General features: G+C 34.1%; 1 protein-coding gene and 1 long non-coding RNA gene across 10 annotated transcripts; one reads left to right on the top strand and one right to left on the bottom strand.

The window, feature by feature from the left end:
• Window positions 1-2,367: 2,367 nt before the first annotated feature.
• LOC100263525 (uncharacterized) lies at window positions 2,368-6,173 on the bottom strand. 3 transcript variants are annotated; one of them, XM_002266678.5, is made up of 4 exons: window positions 5,786-6,173; window positions 4,870-5,126; window positions 4,048-4,493; window positions 2,368-2,793 (listed from the first exon to the last, which is right to left on the bottom strand). In XM_002266678.5, the coding sequence occupies exons 1-4, from the start codon at window positions 5,911-5,913 to the stop codon at window positions 2,527-2,529; spliced, it is 1,098 nt and encodes a 365-aa protein (XP_002266714.2). In that variant the 5' UTR covers window positions 5,914-6,173; the 3' UTR covers window positions 2,368-2,526. The 3 variants fall into 3 exon arrangements, with proteins under 3 accessions (XP_002266714.2, XP_010658905.1, XP_019080174.1); XM_010660603.3 differs by having other exon boundaries at window positions 2,368-2,781; XM_019224629.2 differs by lacking the exon at window positions 2,368-2,793 and adding an exon at window positions 3,535-3,943.
• A 196-nt stretch (window positions 6,174-6,369) lies between these two features.
• Window positions 6,370-22,073, top strand: LOC104881225 (uncharacterized). Of its 7 annotated transcripts, none has more exons than XR_009467280.1 (10): window positions 6,402-6,584; window positions 6,673-6,788; window positions 11,474-11,586; window positions 15,915-15,987; window positions 17,933-18,046; window positions 19,115-19,198; window positions 19,279-19,829; window positions 19,924-20,008; window positions 20,508-20,915; window positions 21,004-22,073. It is a non-coding gene; the product is annotated as an uncharacterized LOC104881225 (long non-coding RNA). The 7 variants fall into 7 exon arrangements; XR_002031382.2 differs by having other exon boundaries at window positions 19,279-20,008; window positions 20,508-20,743; window positions 20,846-20,915; window positions 21,004-22,071; XR_009467277.1 differs by having other exon boundaries at window positions 19,279-20,008; window positions 21,004-21,138; window positions 21,296-22,071.
• The last annotated feature ends 493 nt before the right edge of the window (window positions 22,074-22,566 follow it).

The following is a 22,566-nucleotide window of genomic DNA, read 5'->3' as shown; positions in this document are numbered from 1 at the left end:
GGATGCAATAAAGATAATACTTGAAAGAAATGAAACTTGTATTGCACTAAAACTCTTTACAATGCTTGAAAGCTCTCAAGTGCTTGGTGCCTTGGCCAAATGAGGTTATCCTCTATTTATAGACACCTATAGAAATCCTTGAAACCCTTAAAGGGTCCTTACTCCTCTAGAACTCTCTAAAATTGCCTACAATTTCTATGTATAAGAGATATCTAGAACTCTCCATATTTTTCCCTTGTCTTCCACCTTTTTTTAGTGGATGTCTTTAGACTTTGCTAGAATCTTCCACACTCCCCCACTAGTCGATCGTTCTAGGTAGTTTCAAAAATTTCCTACTCCTCTATATAGGCTCAAGCGTCATTTTAATCATATTGTGACAATATGGAAACACACTTTTCCCAAATTTTTAAAAGGAGAAATTATGTGAACATATATTCTCTATAAAATATGGATGAATTCAAAACCTAAAAAAGTCACTTTCATGGGGAGTGCATTTTGGGGAAAATAATTCTCATTTAATGCATTAAAATAGTAACTTTGTGCATGTTTCCAAGATTGCCCTCAAACCAGTTGAAGGTGGGTTGCCATCTATACAATGTAAGCTGACAAGTATACTTGATTGGACCCACACACGCAGCTATCATATCACCCATTACCACTTCAACCTCTACATCAAACATGCCACTAAAGACAGTGACATTATTTTTACCTAAAAGTAACAATATTAGTAACTAAAAGTACCACTTTAGATAGAAGGATGTATTAGCCTATTTATCACTCATACTATTTCAACCTCTATATCAAATATTATATTGGAGATAATAACATTGTTTTTACCTAAAAGTAACAATGTTAGTAACTAAAAGTACCATTATAGATAACATAATGTATTAGTCTATTTAGTTTTTTATTGTCATTGTTATGCCTTTGACAATGATTATTATATAATATGCCAAAAAATAAAATAAAATTACACATAACGTACTTTTTAAAAACATTATTTATAAAAAATAAAAACAATTTTAATGGTTTAAATATTTAATTAAACAAAAATGTGCTTTTTTACATATTTAATAAAAATTTAGTTTTTATTTTTTCTTTTTAAATATCAATGTATTATGATGAGAATTGTGAATTTATATTGAAAATTTTAATGCAAAACATTTTAAAAATTTTAATTTTACCTACCTTCAAATATTACTTTTAAAATTAAATACTCTTAAAAAAATGATCATTACTAATTTTTTGTTGAATGAAATTAAAGGTAAGTTAATATTTTTTATATTATTTTTCTATTTTATTTTTAAGAAAACAAAAAAATTAGTTTCAACACATGTGGATAGTATTTTTTATTTATTTTTATTTTTTAAAAATTTAGGTTTAATATTCTATAAAAAATTAAAAATATAAAATAAAAAAATAAGATCCATAATATGAGAATTATAAATATAAAAATATTATGAATAGGAAACAAAATAAAATATTATATATATATTTGAAATCAATATTATTTAAAATATTAGTATTTATTTATTTATTAGATTGTCACTTATTATAAGTGAGTATATTTTTATATTAAAAACAATTTATTTTAATGCATTAATTACACATGATGTTAAAATAAGATTTTAATAAATAAAAGGAAAAAATAATGACTAAATGAATTGTGATTTTAAAAAATAAAGTTTGTTTTATATTTTTATTTTTTCTAAGTAAGTAGATTTTCAAAAATTGGGGAAAATGAGAATTATTTTACAAAATTAATTAAAATCAAAGTATTAAAAAAGAATAAAACTTAATTCATTTTATTGTAATAAAAAACATAATATAATTTGGTAAGAAAAAAGGAAAAAGAAAGATGGGGGAAAACTAAGGAAAAAGAAATATATATATATAAAAAAATAAAATAAAAAAAAGCGGGGGAAACCCTTGTTCAACTTATTGAAGGGTAATTTTAAAAACATGCATAAAATTATTATTTTAGTATATGAAATAAGAATTATCTTTTCCAACATATTATAAAAGTAACTTTTTTGAATTTTAAATTCATCCATTACATATTTACATAATTCCCCTTTTTTAAAATTAGAATAAATTCTATGCTAAAAGAGATTTTGGGCATACATGTTTTTTCAAATGATGGAATTTCTTTCCATTAATCTAATGACATCTCAGTGGCAATTGCATGAAGTATGATACTTTTATAGCCTCATATCAACGAGAAAACCTTTTAAGAATATTACAAAGAACTTTAGAATCTCTAATTCTTTCGAGATTGAAGTATTTTATCATATAGTAAAATATTTGATATAAGCAAAAGAAGAAAGAAAAAAGAAAAAACCGATGCAAAAATAGACTTAAGCCTGATTGATACAATGTTCGAATTTATTTGAAATTTGTAGTTTCAAATGATACTTTTGAAGCCCAAAGAATACGGAAGGAAGCTTGAAATGAACATCCACAAATTTGGCATCATCTCTATAAAGCCCGGAGAAAACGTCAACAATGCGAGCTTATTTCTAAGTTTTATGTAAGAGTCGGCTTTAGCCCCATTTGCTTCCTTGTCTTCCCCACAAACAAGTCTCTGGATTTGATCATACCAGGAATGCAACCACAAATTGTTGCAAAGGGTAATTGTGCCACTGCATCTCTCCTCCCAAGCGAGACAATAGCTATTGCTGAACCAGGCTTGTAAGTGGCCAACTTTGTCTCCTTCTCTCCGGACATCAACATCTTTATGTTCTTGGCAGCCACCACGGCATGCCTTTGCGCCAAATACCCCTGTTGGATTTCCTGAATGATAAATAAGTTCTCATCAAACAGTACAACATACCTTATTCAGCATCTGGGAAATGGGAAATCATACATATTGAATAGGATGTGAGCTCAATAATAATTGCCTGACCTGACCACTCAATCATTGTACTAAAAACATGTCATTTCCCCCTGCATTCACCTGATTGAAAAGGATTCAATGATAATGGCCGTCTGTTACCCTATTTTTACAAGGGGACACTGATTCAGGCTCAGATTGAGCTTAAAGGCACTTTTCTGAAGTGAGAAATCAGACCAGTTGATCAGCTTTGAGAAAGAGTTCACTTGCTCAGACATCCATAAAAGAAAATCAAGAATTGCTTACATTCCCACAATGCCCAGAAAACCTAAAGCAACTAGATAGGTGCATGCATAGGTGGAGACAAACTGAACTTAACCATTCTTGGGAACAATTAGAATTATGGTTTGTCATATCTAATTTTCTTTGCCAAATAGGCCTCCTTTGCAACTCAAACTACTAAGGTGATATTTGTTTTTTTTTCCCTTAATTCTAAATAGAACTTAAAACTAAATATTGCTTAATAGTGTTAAATATTAGGTTGTTTGTTTTTGTAATGTTTTATTTCTATTAAGCATTAGAGAAGTAAAGAAAAACCAACATGTTACGTTTTCCATTTAGAAAAACCCAAATATTTTGGTTTTTTCTATTCAACTAAAAATTTATGATAAGTGGTGAAAAAAGGAGAAAAACAAATAACCTAAAGTCTGAAAACAAATTATTTTCAGCAAAAAAATTAAAAAAACAACATCCTCCAAGACTAGCCAAGCATTGCCCCTAAAAAGAAGGGTGAATGTTATGAAGACAAAATGGGAAAGCATAAGAAGCTTCCAGTAGCAGCATGCTTTCTTGCGAGCACTAGTTTGTGGCTTCTGTTCTTAACACAGTTGGATTTGATGAAAAAAATTAACATTTTTTTCCCAACCAAACTGTCCAAACCAACATTTTTTTTCCCTGACGTGACAAACCAAATCCCAACCCTGTTCAGAAACCTCATCAAGTCAGAATTAAGCAATGCCACACATGGGACAGCTCAGTTCAGGCCATTAGACAATCAATGATTTATATCCCCTCTGCTTCACATGAGCAAAATATAGCAGTTGTCCATACCTGTTGCCCAAGAATGGTTTGGTTTCATTTTGAGATAGAGTTATGGGAAAAAGATAGATCACTGCAATCAAAAACAAGAAAAAAGAAAGTCTGCATAAACTTACAGGAATAGCAGTGATATCTCCTATGGCGAAAACATTTTTGAGGCCCCTGACCCTTAGGTTATCATCAACCACCAACTTTCCATGGCCATCCAAGTTATCCTTAAGGATGGTGTCCTTAAGCCAAGATGAACCTATTGGTTTCCCTGTGCACACAAAGTGGCAATCTGCTCTGATAGTTTCTCCACCAGACGTTTGATAAGTACCATCAGATGCAGTGTTTATATCAACAGATTGATTTAAGAGCACCTCAACTTTCTTCGATGTTAACCAATCCAGCGCCTTCTTGGAAGCCTTAGCTCCAATAAACTCTAGCAACCTGGATCCCCTGTGCACCAATGTCACCTTCTTATCAGGAAAGTCAACAACAATTTCACCAGCAAGTTCCACACCAGTGGGGCCCCCTCCAACAATCAAAATGGAATTGGCAGATTTTATCTTTTCAGACTCTGTAGATATAAAGAGAATGAAGTTACACTTGATGCACAATTAGTATTCAAAAAGGGGGCCAATTAATTCAACTGGAGGACAGTGCACTTTAATGAATTTACAATCTTATACAATTTTGAAAGGGCTTAAAACACAGAGAAAGTATTACTTGAAGGCCTGAATGCAGCCTTTAGATGACTGAATTAAATTATCCAAGTTCTAGCCTTAAGTTTACAATTAAGGCTAGAATTTTAATGGTGAGTAATAGATGTGGTTTCAAATCACATTACCCAAGCTCTAGCCTTGCAGGCCACATTCAGGAGGGCCAAAGAAGATGAGTGCAAGTGGCCAGGTTTGAGCTCAATTCATAAAGCATCTAACATTATAAATATTTACCAGCTTGGTACTGCTCGAGCCTCTCAGTTCTTGTTTTGGGAACATGATCCAAATGACCTGTGGCAATAACAAGATAATCATATGCAATCCATTGACCACTTGAAGTCAACACTTCGTTGTCTCTGATGTTAACTGCAGTAGATACAACAAGTTTCCCATTGGTAAGGTAATCACTGTGGTTAATCACCGTTCTCTCAGCAAATGATGGCTCCACCATCGCCCTCAAGCTTGCCCATGGGATCTCAAAGTACTCCTTCCTATTTCCATTTGTGTTTTTGAACAATCATACATAAACACACAAAAGAACTTACAAAATAAGTTTGGCATACGAATAGAATGAAGATTTTTACAAGACTATACAAAGAGATGTAGTCATGTGAACAAGTTTTTTCCAGAATTAGTTACATCTTTGTACCTGTGCAAAATCATGAACATTGTGTAAGGTGCCATTCACAGAAAATGTTGAATTTCGCAGGTTATGTAGAATTATGCAAGCAAACAACTTAAATGAATTGTTCTCCTTCATTACGGATCAATATGGGAAACTGGCCCAAGTATCAAGCACTATCAAATAAAACCATTGTCAATGAAACAATCCTCACAACCTACATCAAAGATAGGTTTGCAGGGGCCGGCTAAAAGAATCATAGTTGAGTGAAACGAACAACACAAGCATTCTTCCATTTTATGAGACAAACTAAAATTTTCAATTTTGGTCCATACCCATCCCATGATCGTTTATGTTATGAGTCCAATTATTCATTGTTCCAAAACAAGAATACCATATCAACACAACTGGAATTGCTTCTTCCATAGACTCTAAGAATTTTGAGTTCCAAGAATTCTTTGCAGAAAAACCTAGCATTAGTCTTCAACATTTGAAGATAGTGAAGGAGAGAGAGAGGGAGATACATACGGATCAACGAGGAAAATATCGGCGCGGAACTGGAGAGACTTGGCGAGGAGAGAGCCGGCGATGCCACCGCCGAGGATCACCACCCTCTTAATGTCAGACGCCAGGGGCGGAAGCTCTTCCGTCGCCATTGATGCGGACCACCAATCAGCAATGGATCAAAGAATCCCAGAGGGGAGAGAAAGGAAAGGCACTTTCAGAGAAAGAAAGGCAGCCAACAAATTACGAGCGTGCTGTTTTAAGGGCGCGGACACCATTTCCTGCCGCTTTCCATCACCTCCTCCACCTCCGCTCTTTGCGCTCTTATGTCCTGCCCGCCACCCAATTGTGCCTTTTTTTCACATTTGGGATTTTCCAATTTTAGAATCAATGTATTTTCCTTCCTCATCCCTCTCCTTCTTTATTTTATTATTTATTATTATTATTATTATTTTTTGGTCAATGTCCCTTTTTTCTTTTTTTCTTTTTTTGGGAAACTTGTATTTTAAGGTGGTAATTTGAGAAATATATGGTTTTTGAAACCCAACTTTATGAAATATGAGAACCAACTTTTAATATGGAAAGTAATATAGTTTTCTTGCACATTGAGTTGGCTCCATTTTTTGTACCGAGATTGCCCTTTTGAGTCTCCAAGTCAGCAGCATCCTCGAGTCCATGTCAGCATCGAGCGAAATTGAACAGCTAAAAAACACAAAAATCAAAATCTGATTATCTGAACTCGATCATACCAATTTTCCCAAAACTTCATGCTTTCATTTTGCCCTAACCCCATTATGTTTCCAACCAACCACATCCTTGTCAAGTCCGTCCTTTGGGTCCCATGTATTTTCTTCTTACACTACTCTCTTTTGCTGTAAAAAATCACACCATTTTTTCTCTAAGATTTGCAGACACATATAGCGAGTGTTTTGGGGTGAGAAAGACACGTTTTTCTAGACATTGAGAGGAGTGAGTGACAGAGGGACTCGTTTTTGTGGGGCTGAAGGCTCAGATTTTCTCTCTTGAGGTAACCTATTCCTTTTTTCTCTTGCATTCACAATCACATTCACTCAAATCTCCTGTTTGTCTAGCTTTTTTCTCAACTAGATGTGTCTCAAATTTTGGCGTCTAGGTTTTTACATGGAGACAAGAATGATTTATGAAGCAAAGTTTTTCGCAATTTGAAGTGTTTATTTAATTGGATTTGTATTTCTGATGAGTATGCTTATCAATTTGAGTTTATTTTTTCCTTTCCTATGGTAGAGCAAACTAAGAAATTTGGGTTGTTCAAAATTTGATTTTTTTTTTTTTTGTATGTCACTGGTATTGAGGAAGTGGGTTGGTTGATTTGATGACAGAAGTTGAATGTAGGAGACTGTTTCAGGATTTCAAGCCAACCAAGTTTTTAGATGTGAATCATCATGGAATTTTTGTTCTATTATTTTTAATTGAGAGGTCGGTCTCTTGTTGTAAAACCTTCTCTATGTTTTAGGGCTTCTCTAGATCTATAATGCTTTAGAGTATGAAGATTAATAGGTTTCTTTCATAGTTTCTTGTTCAATTTTAGGAAGTTGGTGTCGTTGTTTTGAGATGTATATGTGTTTGATGGGGATTACATGGATCTTAGAAACATGAATATTAAAAAAGTTCATGCTTTTATCTTATTTTCTGCATTTTAGATTTAGATGATGGATTTCCTTTATTTGCCTTAATCCTTTTTTAGCATGGATGTTGTAAGTCTCAGAAAAATGGTGTATTATTTTTTTCCTTTTTATTAGCTTGTCAAATATGTAGATTTTGCTTAGTTTCAGTTTGTGTTTGTGGCCATCCTGTCTAGGTAGCTGGACCTTCATCATCACTTAATGTGTTATATTGATTCTTTTGAATGCCAATTTAATTGTGTGTATGTTTTTATTGTTGTCTCCTTGGTCTTTGGTTGAGAGAGTTGAATGTATGAATTGAGGGAAAAAAAATTCAAGTTGGGTGACATTCTTTTTAGAATGTTTTTGTATTGATTTGAGATTTGATAAAATGATTGGCAGGAACCATTTGATTAACAAAAAATAAATAAAAATCAATTAGGTATCTATTTTAAGATATATTGATGGTATTGTAATTGCTTTGGGCTCATTTGATTGTACTCTTGGTCAACGGATTATATCTTAACAATTTGAAGTTTTTTGTTTGATAGATATCACTACCGGATCCTAACATTGTTTTTAAATGTTGTTTAATGAATTTGATTTTCTAGACATACAATCAAAATAAGTGACTTTGATGCTGGATTTTCTATTTGAAAAAAAGGATAGTATTAGAAGTTAAACCAAAAAGTATACAAATAAAATTAAAATATATAACATTTATTATTTATATTATTAATGTTAAAATTATATTGAATAACGTATAAGTCATGTTATAGTGTTTCATGATAAGGCTTTGGTATGTATTTCTAAGTTTATAAAATTTGTGTGTTTAGGAGTTCGTAATGAGTTTTTAAATCTGTGTTTCTTTTATAATTTATTTGTAACATGGATGAAAGTGTTCGATTGCAACAGAAATGATGATGTTCATTTGTTATTATTATTATTGAATAATCTGTTCAATTTGGACCCGCTAAAATGATGGCAACAACCATGTGAGATGAAACTTGACAATAACTTTGGGATGAAATTTAAGCGACAAGATTGTGAACTGAGTTTGAGTTGATTTGAGAGCTGATTTTTATTTATTATTCTTATTGACATTTCAATTTTTCTTTGGAGCAATAATGAATGGCTTGTTGAGCCGAGAATTGATATTCATTTTTATAGGTTACATTTGTAAGTCTTTATATTTGGGACGAGAGTTATTTTATTTTAGTTTTTGTGAAATGGTACCATGTTTTTCAGATTACATAACAGATGTAAACATAAGCATTATGAAGGGTTTAATGCAATAGGGCTCTATCTCTTTTTGTTTTGGTGGGATAAAATGAGAGTGACTACTGATTATTGAATATAACACAAAGGACGACCTCTATCCAAGTTCCAACCACTACCCACCTATATGCATTAAGAGTATTAATCAATCAAACCAAGGTCTGTACAATTTTCAATTTCTACTATTAAGAGTGGAAAACCTTGTTGTATCAGTGATTTAGAATAAAATGAATTAGTCATGTATGTGTTAAGAATTATGGTGTTGGTATTGTTAAGACTCGATGTAGCAAAAAATGATGTGCAGAAGATTGGAGAAGAGAAAGAAGCAAGTAGGGAAAACCCCAGAAGGTACATGAAGGAATTGTGGTAATGTTCTTTTGAAAGCTGTTTTAGATTTAGTGGTACTGCTCCATCTCTTAGAAAACACATGCATTAGATTAAATGGGTTGAGTGTTTTTTTGGTAATTGATTATTTATTTTTGGGTGAATAGAGGCAAGGAAAAAAATATACTTATAAGGGAATTTGACTAGAGAAGGAAAGAGAAGGAAATAAACATGTGAGACGATTGAATTAGCTGTAGAAATTGCATATGAGATCTTATTGAAATTGAGTGAACAAGGGAGAGTACTTCCCTAATATGAGACTCATATAGACATAAGTCTGCTTGCCCTTTGTTACTAGTAGTTGTATTTATTTATGAATTGAAAACGAACAGTAAGAGAAAGTAGTTTGCATATGGCAATGATGGATTCGACAATAATGTTTTTAATAAGAGAAGAAAGTAGTAAGGAAAATGTACCTGGAACTGGAAAATTCATAGAGCTTCTCTCTTCGAGAGAAAATGATGAGGGCAACCTCAGCATAAGATAACATAGAGAGCTTAAAGGCCTTCTTCAAGATGCAATTTCTCCACTTAGAAAAAGTGAGTTTGCGACTTGTGTAGTTTTCTATATGTTGCATTTGAGTATTTTTCTCTCCACATCTCCTGAAAGGTAGTTTAAATTTGAAACTCTGCAATTGCGGAAAACCACATACACAACACACAACACACAACAAGTTGAAATATTGCAATAAAAGAGATTGAAGGGAATGAAATGAATGATATTCAGAGAATAAGTTGTCACCAAAATAGGCAAATCAAGAAAATCATGATGAGGCAAAACAAAGCAAAGAAACCAAAAAAAATATATAATGATAGTGAGCAAAATATAGACAATCGAGAAGGAAGAAGTGGATGTCTGTGTTTTATTGATTCTTATTGCATAACCCCTTTGTTTTGTATTGTGTATTTTTTTCTATGACCTCTTGTACTTATTCTTCCCCTTTATTTTCTACTCTCTAATGGCCAAACACACACCTTTTTCCTCATTCGTCTTAGCTCTCTTTCCCTCAAATTCGTCAAACCCCACCTAGAAAAAGAAACAAATTATTATTAAACTTCATAAGATAACCTCATCCTTCAAGACTCTTGGTAAAACCCACAACACCTACCAAAAAGAGAACATTGGGTTTGAAACTTGCACAGAGAAAGCTTCAATAAGTGGTAAGATACTTACATAATAAGTTCTTTGCTTCTATATTGAGAAATTGGAATTAAATGTTGAATTGGGTTTTGGATATGTGAGAGGGTTCGTTGAGAACTTCAATGACCGAATTCAATTTTAAATAGTAGAGTTTACTCAATGCTATGTGGTTGATACGGAAAAGGCAAAAGTTGAGGCTTAGGATTTATTCATTTTGTTATTGTTGTTCTTTAAGAAATTAAAAAGTTGTTTTAGAGGATTTGTGTTTTTAGTTTGATGTAATTCTAGTTTGTTATGTACTTTATGTATAAATTTTGTTTATTTTATTAGAAATTACATGTTTAGTGAACTTTTCATTTTGAAAATGTTTATAGGTCATGAAAATTATAAAATTGAAATTTTTTTTCTTTGAAACATTTGGTATGGGACAATAAGGGTAGTAACAAGTATGTAGTTACTCGCAACTAGTCTTTGTGGAATAGAACCTGATATTGCTCATAATAACACATTTCATCCATTTATGATCCTTATTTCGCTAAAAAAAAATTATTGCATATTTTCATATCACTTGAATTATAGAATGAAAACTAAATGGCAAAATGAGTTTGCGATGATTGACTGTGTCATTTATAAATTATGTAACTAACGTGTATTCATAATGATTTTATACGAATTGTAATTAGGTTTATTGAAATTGTGATTAGGAATTCTTGAATATGAAACATTGGAATTCATAGTCTCTTCATGATTCACTATTTGATATCATTTGGGTGCATGATATGAGGTTCCACAAACTTTAAGTTCCAGAAATGGAAAGCTTGAATATGGTTTTTGGGTTAAGGATTTATGGATAACCAAATGAATAGGCACTATAGAATTATGACACAATTTCATCTTTAGTATTTATGGAGGCTCCTTGAAGAATAGAGCCCTATTACAAAAGTTATTATGGAGGCTCCTAAAGGACATCAATACTTTATGGCACATTATCATCTTTACTATTTATGGCCTACACTCTAATACTATTGTTAGGTAGTCATATTGGTGCCCTTAGAAGGTCCTTACATAGGTATTTTGTGATTTCATCCTTTTCACTTGGTTCTCAATTAGTGATAGCAGAAAAATTGAATTAAGGGCATCTACTTTGCACTATTATTTACCTTTTGATGTTCAATTTCAAAATTTGTATACAATTGTGAGCGAACCAGATTTTTGTGCATCTTCGTATACATAAATACAATTTGACCTCTTCCTTGCTTTATTTATGCAGGTGATATTGTTCCAATTACATTTCAAGCTGTGAACCCAAGGCACTTTAGCGTATACTACAGTCCATTGGCACTCCTCCAATGATACTTCTTCTTTAACAAACATTATTGAGTAGTATGCATTATGAAACCAGCTTTGGCATGCTTTAAACATGGATGTTGTTATAAATACATGGGAACCTGAAGATTTATTTTTTATCCCTATGTTTACATATTACACTTGTATGTACCATTTTCCTATATTATTTGGACACTCAATGTACTTGATACTGTAAGTTTCACATGTCCATCATAATATTAGAACATAAGTGAGCCTTGGTTACTTCATTCCTTAACATTAGGTAATTCCTTTCTCAATGTTACACAACTCTTTGGGCAAGAATATCACCAATAAGTGGCATTGCATGGGGTACATCCATAAAACATACTCAATTGCGCATAGAACTGACCAAGCTATAAGGTATTACTTTAGCACATCATGTTTTATTTCGGTGATCAGTTGGTTAACCTTTTTCTACTATTGAGTGAACCTTATGTACTAGTTGAATCTACCTTCGGTACTACCTTAATCGACCTTAGGTACTGCCTTAGTCAACATTGGTACTATCTTAGCACACCTTGTGTACTACTTGTGTGACGACTCAAAACTGCATTTATGAACATTAAGATACTTCATTCGTGAATATTAGTTCTCTTAGTTTTCAACCCAAGGAAGCTGGTTTGTCAAGTATAGGACCCACAAGCTGCTTTCAATCCATGCATAACTTAGAACATATTTGCTTCCACATACAACTGATCATGGCATTATGTATTTCATTACTGTGCTCGGTTGGTTCCCTTTTCATATACTAGTGACTGTACCTTAGGTACTACCTCAATTAAACTTAGGTACAACCTTAGTAATCCTTAGGTACTACCATAGTGATCCTTAGGTATCGTAGTTGCACTTGCATACTACCTGTGTGTAGCATCCAATGTTCATGTCTGAACCTTAATTAGGTAGTTCCTTATTGGAAGCTTCGACAATCCGTATGTCAACCTTATATATTTCCTACATAAAAGGAAATACAATCAACATACATAATTCCTCAATCTTTCGTTGTTGTATTGTTTGTAACAAATCCTTAGGTGATTAAGGAAATGGAATAGGACTTGTTTTGTTACATTCATGAAGGTAGTGAGCTTCTTAAGAGTGTTGTTGGGTCCGTCGAATATAAAGGTGGTATCACCAATTGCATTGTTGTTAGCAAAAATGTCTCACATTCTGAATTTGTTTCAAAAGTCTGTGGTGAACTCAACTTGGAGCCCAATTCAATTAAATTGGAATTCACAGTGAAGTTTAACCCATCATATCTACTCATATTGCATGATGATACAGACATACTCAAGATTTTCAAATTCAACAACATGTTTTGTTGTGCCTATGTCTCCCAATGTACTGAAGTTGGTGATGGCTTAATTGCCCCTACTAGGTACATATTGCTTTCTCACCATCATATTCTCTTTCTATAATCATTTTTCACACATACGTAGATGCATGAGCAATTTGTCTTCGTGTTTTTTTCGCAGTGCCCCAACATCTATTGTTGCTTCCAATTCAACACATGTTTCCTCCAATGGCGAGTTGCCAATGCACATGTCTACAATAGAGTCATTTGGGTTTTCCCAAAGATGTGCTAAAACAAATATTCTTCAACTTTAGCTAAGCCGGGTCCAACATTCAATTATGGGTAGTGGATATACCTTCCTAAATGCCTCAGACTTTCAAGATGCAATCTATTTGATTTCTTTAGCTGGCAGATTCTGATATTCTTATAAAAAGAATAGTTCAAAACACATGATTGTAGTATGCACAATTCAAGAATGTCCTTGGAAAATCACAACTTATGCAATAAGGGATTCCAACATTGTTCAAGTTCACACATTTCGAAATGTGCACAACCATTGTTTGGAAGATGTTGCCTTGTATCAACCTTTAGTGAGATCCACTCACGCCTCTTTGGTCATTGACGATGTCATTTGGTCTACTCCCGAATACCAACCATGGAAAATTTGCAAGGACTTTGTAAGGCAACATGGCTTCCAATTGACTTACCTTCAAGCATGGCAAATGAAGGAAAAGGCCAAGGAACGCATTTATGGACAACCTAAAAATTATTACAAATTGTTGCCATGGATGTGTAAGAGAATGATTGCAACAAATCCAAGATCGATGGTTGAGTTGAGTTATTCCGATGATGGCCATTTTGAGCAACTTTTTGTTGCTCATTCAATATCTATCCAAAGGTTTCTAATGGGGTGTCGGCCAATCATTGCAATTGATTCGACCCATATGAGTGATTTTCAACCACCGCTTATGATGCTAATGATTTGATGTTCCCCTTAGCCTTTGGAGTGATGAGCTTGAAAAATTATGAAGATTAGTTTTGGTTTTTGGAAAAATTGAAGAAAGTTGTCAAAAACAAGGAAGTTGTTATTATCTCATATAGACATTTTGCTCTCCTTTATAGTGTTCCTGATGTGTTTGGCCTTGAAAACCATGCCTATTGTTACTGTCACTTGAAAGAGAATTATAGTAGTTTCTTGTCCAAGCATAACACAAAAGGGAACAAGGGTAAAGAAAATGCACATCAATTCCTAGATAGTATTGCGTATGCAAGGTTAGAACATGATTATCACGTTTCCATGTTTGACCTTAAAAAATAAAACGATGCTTTAGCCACATGGGTTGAAGAAAATGCACTTCACACCATTGGGCCATGTCAAAATTTCAAAAAAAAAAAAGATGGGATAAGATGACCACCAACCTTGCCGAGTCGTTTAATGCTTGGTTAAGGAATGAAAGACATCACTCCATTTGTAACTTTTTATTGGAGCATATGTCCAAGTTAGGTTCTATGTTTGTGAAGCATAAAGAAGAGTCCAATAATTGGAAAGGGTCTATAGGCCCAAAAATTGAAGATAAGATGTTGCAAAATATTGCAAAGGGTGAGGTGTATCTGGTGACTCCGTTCATGAACGACATATTTTGGGTATGTATTGGGAGGACCTTATTGAATGTAGACATTATGAACCATACATGCACATGTAGGGGTTGGGAAATGTTAGGAATCCCTTATGAACATGTAGTAGCCGTCATTCTTTCCATTGTCCAAAACGTTGCTGATTGCTATAAATACCCAATGAAAGAGTTGATCTACGTGAGCTCCTTCTCCGGCATAGAGACCCATGACATGCCATCTATGGATGATGATGGTTTGGTTCAATATATCAGTGGTGAGGCTTTCTTCTCTCTAAACCCTTTGTATATAAAATGCCCTCCCAAAATACCAAGGAAGAAGCACATTAAGTCTCAATTTCAAGATAAACGGATGGTCTATTGCTCTCGATGTCATATGTCCAACCACAACAGAAAAATGTGAAAGAATCCTTTGACCTAAGTGCATAACTATCACCTTATTCCATTGTTGAGAGCTTCTACAACTGTATTGTCATTACTTAATTGAATTGGTTCCCACTACTCAACTGTTACTATGTCAATGTTCTGTACTTCTTTTGTCACTTGCTATGTTCTACGTGTAATTTTCAAAGTTGGGTTAAACTGTTTCTAGAATTATGACAACTATGTAAACTCTTATGGGGTTTGTTCCACAAATCTAGTTCCTCTATTCTACATATATCCATAACACATTAAGGTACTAATGCAGTCCATCACTGACTGTTGTCTTCCTGTCCAAAAAAATACTGAAATGGGGCCACAACTCATCTATTTCACTCGGCCACCAACCTTCTTATCTATTACCATACATATAAGTCATCTTTCCAGATCATTGCTTGACATACAAGACTCTGCCTAACCACCAATGAACCAACATTCGTGCTTCACATGTCCAGCAATTGTAAACCTAGATGAAGAACAGGGAATCCATTTTTACAGCAAAGCATATGCAGTTTCAAAAACACCACGCTCCCTTGCATCAAATATAGGCTTCAGGGAATTAGAATTCATTACCAAACTAAAGTCAGTTATTATATATGTTATGCTCCCTTATTAGGCCAAATTTTTTTGCCAGGGTTTTCCTTAAATATTGATGTACTATTCAATTGGGATTTGTTTTCAAGTTGTTGATAACCAAATAGGTTACATAAGTTAAAATGAAGTCCCTACATATACTCTCAACTGAACGTATGGTTTCTTACTGTCATATATTTATGCATTGTTACATTGTCATTATTCAGGAATCTCCAGGTTTTGCATCCTTTAAATTGTAACTACCCTGTTCTATGTAATGACAATATGTTTCGCTCCCATGTTATTATTTAAACGTACAAATTAGCCGATATGTGGTGGCGGTTCCACTCTCATAACAATGCACCCTCATCTTTATTCTAACTTCCGTAATGGTATGATGAGTAATTTGTACATTAATTTTGTCTTTCCAGGTGCTTCTGATGTCACATGTACACTAATATTTGGGCTTTACGCCATTGTGTGGAGGAAGAGATTAACTTATAGGTATCTTTAATTTTATTTACTGTTTCAACTTGCTTTGTTTGGTCTTTGTTCTATTTCTGCTTATATTAACCCAGTTTGTCATAGGCTGCATTTTATGTTTACCATGTTGTAAATAGACATGATATCTATTACTCTTGGGTTATAAACAAGAAGATTGCATTCATTATTCTCAATATACTACCAACTTTATTTTAAAAATCACACTGCAGTGGCAAACAATTTTTGTCGAACATTTCTATGTCCCCATGAATCGTACTGCAACATAAGTAGTTATAAGAGAATCTTTGATTATTTTTTGGAATTCATAGGTGGTAAAACGATTTTCATATTTTGATCAGAAAGTTGTAGACCAAATTTGAAACTTAAGTTCTTTTGAAGGGTTTAGAGTGTCCTAATTTTTGTGTTGATTTGATATCAAGTGTAGAACTGGGAGAAAACAAGACATGAAGCAACAAAACCTAGGAATTTTGTTTTTGCTTTCCAATTTTGAAGATAAATTGATGTAAAAAGTTCTTGAACCTGAAAGAAAAATTAACAATTTCACAAACTTTGTAGATTTAAGATGACCATAGAAGCTCGTAAATTGTAATTTGGAAATTTTGGATTTTTCTTTGTCTTTTAAAGTGCATATCATCATGGAAACCATACAATAAGATGTTGTTCCAAGACCAAGCATTCAGTTTGAAATCTTACCATCTATAAGTGACAACACAACTGTTGTAAGGATATATATTAGACTCAGGAATGTCGCAAACCCCACCCAAATCCCTACAGCTGACAAGTATGGCAATCCTCTGGCGAATATGGCACATATAAAGGCCCCAATCGCAGTAAAGTATGGGAGCTTCATGTCATGGTCATCTCCAGAAAGAACATAGACAACCTGCATATCAAATGTGTGGCAGATTGAGCGAAATAATTCTCATAGAATCTTAAATAATAATATAGACCATATTGTAAAATCTAATAGAGGAAGATTTCTCGTAAATGAAGCACTTTTACACTTGGTGAAACTTTTAGCATCCAAATATCTAGGTACATGAATGTTTAAACATTAACCAAGGAAAAAGGTAGGAAACTTTTTAATACTAGAATATAGCATGGGTAATTGTTAGATGCATCTCTTCTAAAAGTGAGATTCCTCTATATATAATGGAGATAATTGGATTTGCCACTTCAAAGAGATGATGAAGTAAATATGCCAATTATTGTGCGCATTTGGATCTTGTTAAATTAGACTATATATAACTTCTTCCATTTGGTTTTACATTCAGAGCCTGACCTACCAAAATGAGATATCCAGTATTAATCATTAAAAGATTTACATATTGCAAACCCTAATTCAATGTATACACTTTCTTACTTGAAATAGAGAAGTCAAAGATATATAAAGATTGCAAAATCCCCATGGTTGGAGAATCAAGTTCTTCATTACCGGCTTCGATTTTAAGTAATGTGGAACAGTTAAAGTGACCTTGCTCACAATGTCACAGCCAATGAACCATGCAATTGTAGTTTCTTCCCAGCTCATTGTACTTATCTGTCGAGCACATCAAGAAGGAACATATAAAGACTGCTAAATCATGCACTTTCATTAGGGAGAATATAAGTGAAGGCTTAAAAATCTGTCAACAAACTGAATTCACTATTTTATAGCGACCTCATTTCTCCTATAAAATACACAAGAATTACATCTGCTATATTAGTTCAATTGTCCTTAGGCAACATTATCTGAAAATATTATGGATCAAAATGCAATTGGATTGAAATAGAGGGACTGCATATATCTTAGGTCTGTTAACTTATTTCATTATCAACCATGTTGTCCTTTTTTTGGTAAGTGTAGCTTCATTTTCTTTATTATAATATTTTATTTGTAAATAAACATGTTCATGCCTTATACATTACCATACGATACCCTAAGCTAACTGTATTTATTTTGTAGGGTGTCAAAACTTCCCATCCCATTTTCAACATCATAACAAAAGGTTACCTCAATCTAGACATGGCCACCATACGCCGTAAAAGGAAAGACCATGTTCCAACCACATGTACCCAGGTTCACAATAGAGTTTTGTTTTTGAATTGCATGGAAGCTTCAATTTCAACCTTATAGCTAATTTCCATATCTTGCTGATTTTTTACACTGACTGAACTTGCATTTTCACTGTAGGATAAGTTGCCAAAGTCGCAATGTTTGGGAAAAAAATTTATTTGTGTAATTGGATGCCTTTCAAATGAGAAACAACAAGCCATTAAGGACATGGGGTTCGGGGGACTTCTCTGCTTTACATGTCATGAATTGTGTTATGAGCTATGTGGATGGCTCATTTCAAACTACGACATAGCATACCATTAACTGAATATGGCAACCAACGTTGATGTCCGTGTCAATGAAGAACATGTTAGCATGGTCATGAGGATCCTTAGTAATGGTGTAGACATGGTTGTGCATAATGGAAGAGCTACGTCGAACTGCACATACACCCTAAGCTTATTGGAGCAAAACCTTGAGAATTTGCTCGTCGATGATGAGTTTATAAAAACTTTTTTAATTTTCTCATGTGCCACCATGCTTGCACCAAACTCGAAGCTTAAAGGCATGCACAACCTTTAGGACACCATTTGGGATGGTGATGTTGTTGTGCAAAAGAATTGGTCTAAGTTTGTCCTCTGCTACTTAGAGGATGGAATCAAGGATTACCGAAAAATCGTCCTACTTACATACTAGGTTGCCTCATGTACCTACAAATACAATAAAGCTATCAACACATTTTGAAATTAGGATTTATTTTTTAAAAAATTCAAATTAATTGTCATGCTTAGTGCAAGTTTTTTATTTAATGCACCTTGTCTCATATACTACCCTTGCACAATTGTTCTACATGACATACATCTACATGCTATCGGTAAAGGTTAAAGTTATCGGTCCACTTGTTGCTGTCTGGACTGACAAATGTAATAAAACGTCGATTAGCAACGAAAATAGCTACATTAGGTGCTTATGGACATGTGCATGTATGCTCTAACTCTACACTGTTTTCCATAAATCTTATAAACAATATTATCTTATTCAACTCATGACTAAGTTAAAATGATGTTGTTGTTCTGCTAATGCCACATGTAGACTCAAGAGCAACCAGAAAGCACAATCCACTTTCATGCACCATCAATAGCTTCGACATCCTCAACTTGTGATGATGCTACTGAGGTAGTACAAGCCCACTCATGAATTTTAATAATTCTTGTATACAATGATGTTTGGATATAAAAAATTTCACTTTCTAATAGGTACTTGAAGCATGTGTCATAGAGACAACAGAGAGTATGCTGAGATTGGCTTCGTCATTAGCACGGGATGTTGCTGCATTACGTTCCCGGTGTTTTGGATCTCACGACACTTGCTCAATCTCTTGCCCACACCCATCGCAGCAAGTTGAAGAACAAACAAGGTGTGATATACCGGACATTCAGCCTTCTATTGAAGAATTGGTAGAACAACACAGCTTCTTGCCAAGCCCGCGGTCGTAAGTTGAAATGGAAGCATCAGTAGCAGCCCCTGCTTCCCAACCAGTGCCCCCATAGTCTCATGTAGAGTCCCCTCTTCAACCGGAATTGGGAGTAGAAGAAGCGATGGAAAATGATGGGGCAGGTGCTAGTGGCAGCCAATCAGTCATATCTTCGTCTATGCGAAGATATAAACGAACTGCTAAGAGGATTGTCAAGCGTCCTTCCATTTGCAAATCTTCGTTTTTCATGCAATGCCTAAAATAGTTCCCTAAAATCCCACATTAAGATATGGTTGTCATTGATTATGCATTGGCAGAAGATGGTGATCCCAGGTACATTACTTTGTATTTGTCAATCATTGTTACAGTGATATACTATGTGAAGAACTTTAAATCAGTTTCACATAATCCTTTTCTGACATTGTAGTGGGGTTGTATATGACATGCATGGAATGTACACAACAAGGGAAGAACTGTCTTGTTTAAATGCAGGTCGGTGGGTTAATTCTGTGGTAAGTTACTAATCCTTTAGTTGAATTGAATTGCCAATTAACAATTTATATGAATGCATGAAGTCTAGAGTCGGGTTGTAAAATATGTGCATTTTTGAATCTTTTTTAGATTGTGACCATTATGTCATGTATGTTGAATGGACACCAAGCACAACCACCGCATGCACACTATTTTGATCATTTGTTCTCAGTGCACCTTCTATTGAAGATAATTTTACTTCGTGTCAAAATAGAATACTATTTGTTGATGTTTGTATTGATTAATCCCACCCTTGAATAAGTTGTTCTCAGCAACCTTAAAGTAAAGGCAACCAACTAGGTAATCATTGACAGATGTTGCATGTATCTTGATGTTGATATATTGGGTCTTGATCTTGGGACATGTGATATGGTATGCAACACTTGTTACAGTTATTTCCCTTTGTAATATATGCAACAGAATTTGTCGTGACTTTTATCTAATAACATAAAACATAATAAGTCTCCATTGATCATGCAGTTGTTTATCCCTGTATGTGAAAACAATCACTGGCACATACATGTGGTAAACTTTCCAATAGGTTGAGTAGAGATCCTATCATTATTGCCACTACGTCGAGGGAACAACATCAGTGCTTTAACGAGGCGATTGTCACTAGCTATCCAGAAAGCATTGCATGCATATAAAATTCACATGAACCTGGAGGTCTCAAGATTTCTGCATGTTCAACTAGATCTTGTCCAACAAAAAAATGGGTAAAAGATTATAATATACTTACTAATAAACATATTTTTGGTCAATTATATTTCTCGGATTTCAGTCATCTAGATGACAAGTCTAAGTGTAACATGTTATAGGTATGACTATGGTATCCTCGCTCTGAAGTACATGGAATTTTGGAATGGGGCAACCTTAAGTACTTCATTGGTAAAGGTTAAAGCTGGTTTACAGCATTTCTTGTTATTTTCTTCCATTTTATCCCACAACTCTAAATCAGTTGTTCTGATTCGTGTAGGACAAGATGCACGTTTACAAACTACAGCTGGTTGTGACATTACTACTTAATAAAGGGAACATTGTTAGAGATAAAATTATGGAGGTGTGTCAATTGTGACTGCAACAATTCCTCACAAAGTGTCATTTTGTTAAGGTAATCAATAGTATTGCACAAGATACACTGAACATTATTAAGTCTCAAAGGAATCAATACAACCATGCATTAAATTATGTGGATAAAGATAACATGCATTAGTAAAATAGCCAAGGCTGGATAAATTAGTGAAGTATCGTTCACACTGTTCTTACAGATATAGATGCACATGCACTCATAGTTGGGAGATATGTTTGGTGAAAGAATTCATGGATTTCAAAACACTTGATGAATTGAAGTCTATGTCCAAGATAAGGAAACATAAAGTGTGGAAGGAATGGAACTTCCACAAGCTCTTGAAAGTGAGAATTTGATTCTTATGATGATAAAGCAACCGAGAAGGAAGCTTGACATGGAGTCACTCATAATACTTTCAATAGATTCCTTTATGTCGGTGCTCGTAGGTTTGCTCAATCATGAGAACAATCCCGATATTATGTTTCTTGTACTCGGGCATTGACCCATTTATGTGATGAGTTGCCTTCTTCATGTGCAACAGTAGTGCATCATGGTGCAGTTTCATGTTTTTATGCTTGATTACTCACAATAGAGTATGCGGACTTGGCTAAACAGTTTTTGCAAGCTCTTAAGAAGACATCTTAGGAATACCCAATTGCCTGCTTATGAGCTAGAGGACTCTTGGAAGCACTTTCATATATGGGTTTCTTCTCCATGGAGGTCCAGCGAGTGGCCTTGTCTACTACTAAAAATATGTGTAAGAAACTCTTTTTTGTTGCAACTGAAATTAGACTATTTTCGAAAGTAATGAGGATATGAAGTCTCTTCAAATATTTCAGCATGAACTACTTCGAAACTGTTCAATAATTACATTTCCATAAGATTCTTATCATCATGACCACCATACCCATTTTCCTCATTAGCACCACCTTCAGCTTCATTCATACTTACCAATCTGCAACCTATGTGTGGACCCGCATTTTTCGCATGCGCTCCCACTTGATCAACAAGACTTGCTTTTATTGGTGAAAAATTTAGTTTTGGAAAAGTCGGAGTTGCCACTTATTTTATTTTATTTTAAAGGAAAAATAAAACCCTAAAAAATGACTCCATAGTTTTTGAAAAAGTGTGTCTTTGAAAAACCCGAGTCTAGGTCTAGGGATCAAGTTACTTATTGGGAAGGTACCTCTATGAGGTAGCACTCCTCTAAGCCCTATAAAGGTCTCTACTAACTAAGTTGAGGGAAATATGGTAATTAATTAATTGATTGAAGGTACCTAGGTAGACTAAGGTGATTTCAGAATTAACATGCCAAGCCAGAAAATCAAATCATGATCATAAAAGAGAGTCAAAGTGTGTACCTAAATTGCTTCTCAAGCGCTATCATAAAACATCAGAGTTAGTATAGAAATATAACACACGACACGTATTTAATCATAGTGAATCAAACATACATCTAAGTGTCAAAAG

This window comes from Vitis vinifera, chromosome 13, assembly GCF_030704535.1.
Source record: "Vitis vinifera cultivar Pinot Noir 40024 chromosome 13, ASM3070453v1".
NCBI classification, from domain to species: domain Eukaryota; kingdom Viridiplantae; phylum Streptophyta; class Magnoliopsida; order Vitales; family Vitaceae; genus Vitis; species Vitis vinifera.
This window is presented reverse-complemented; position numbering and strand designations above follow the sequence as displayed.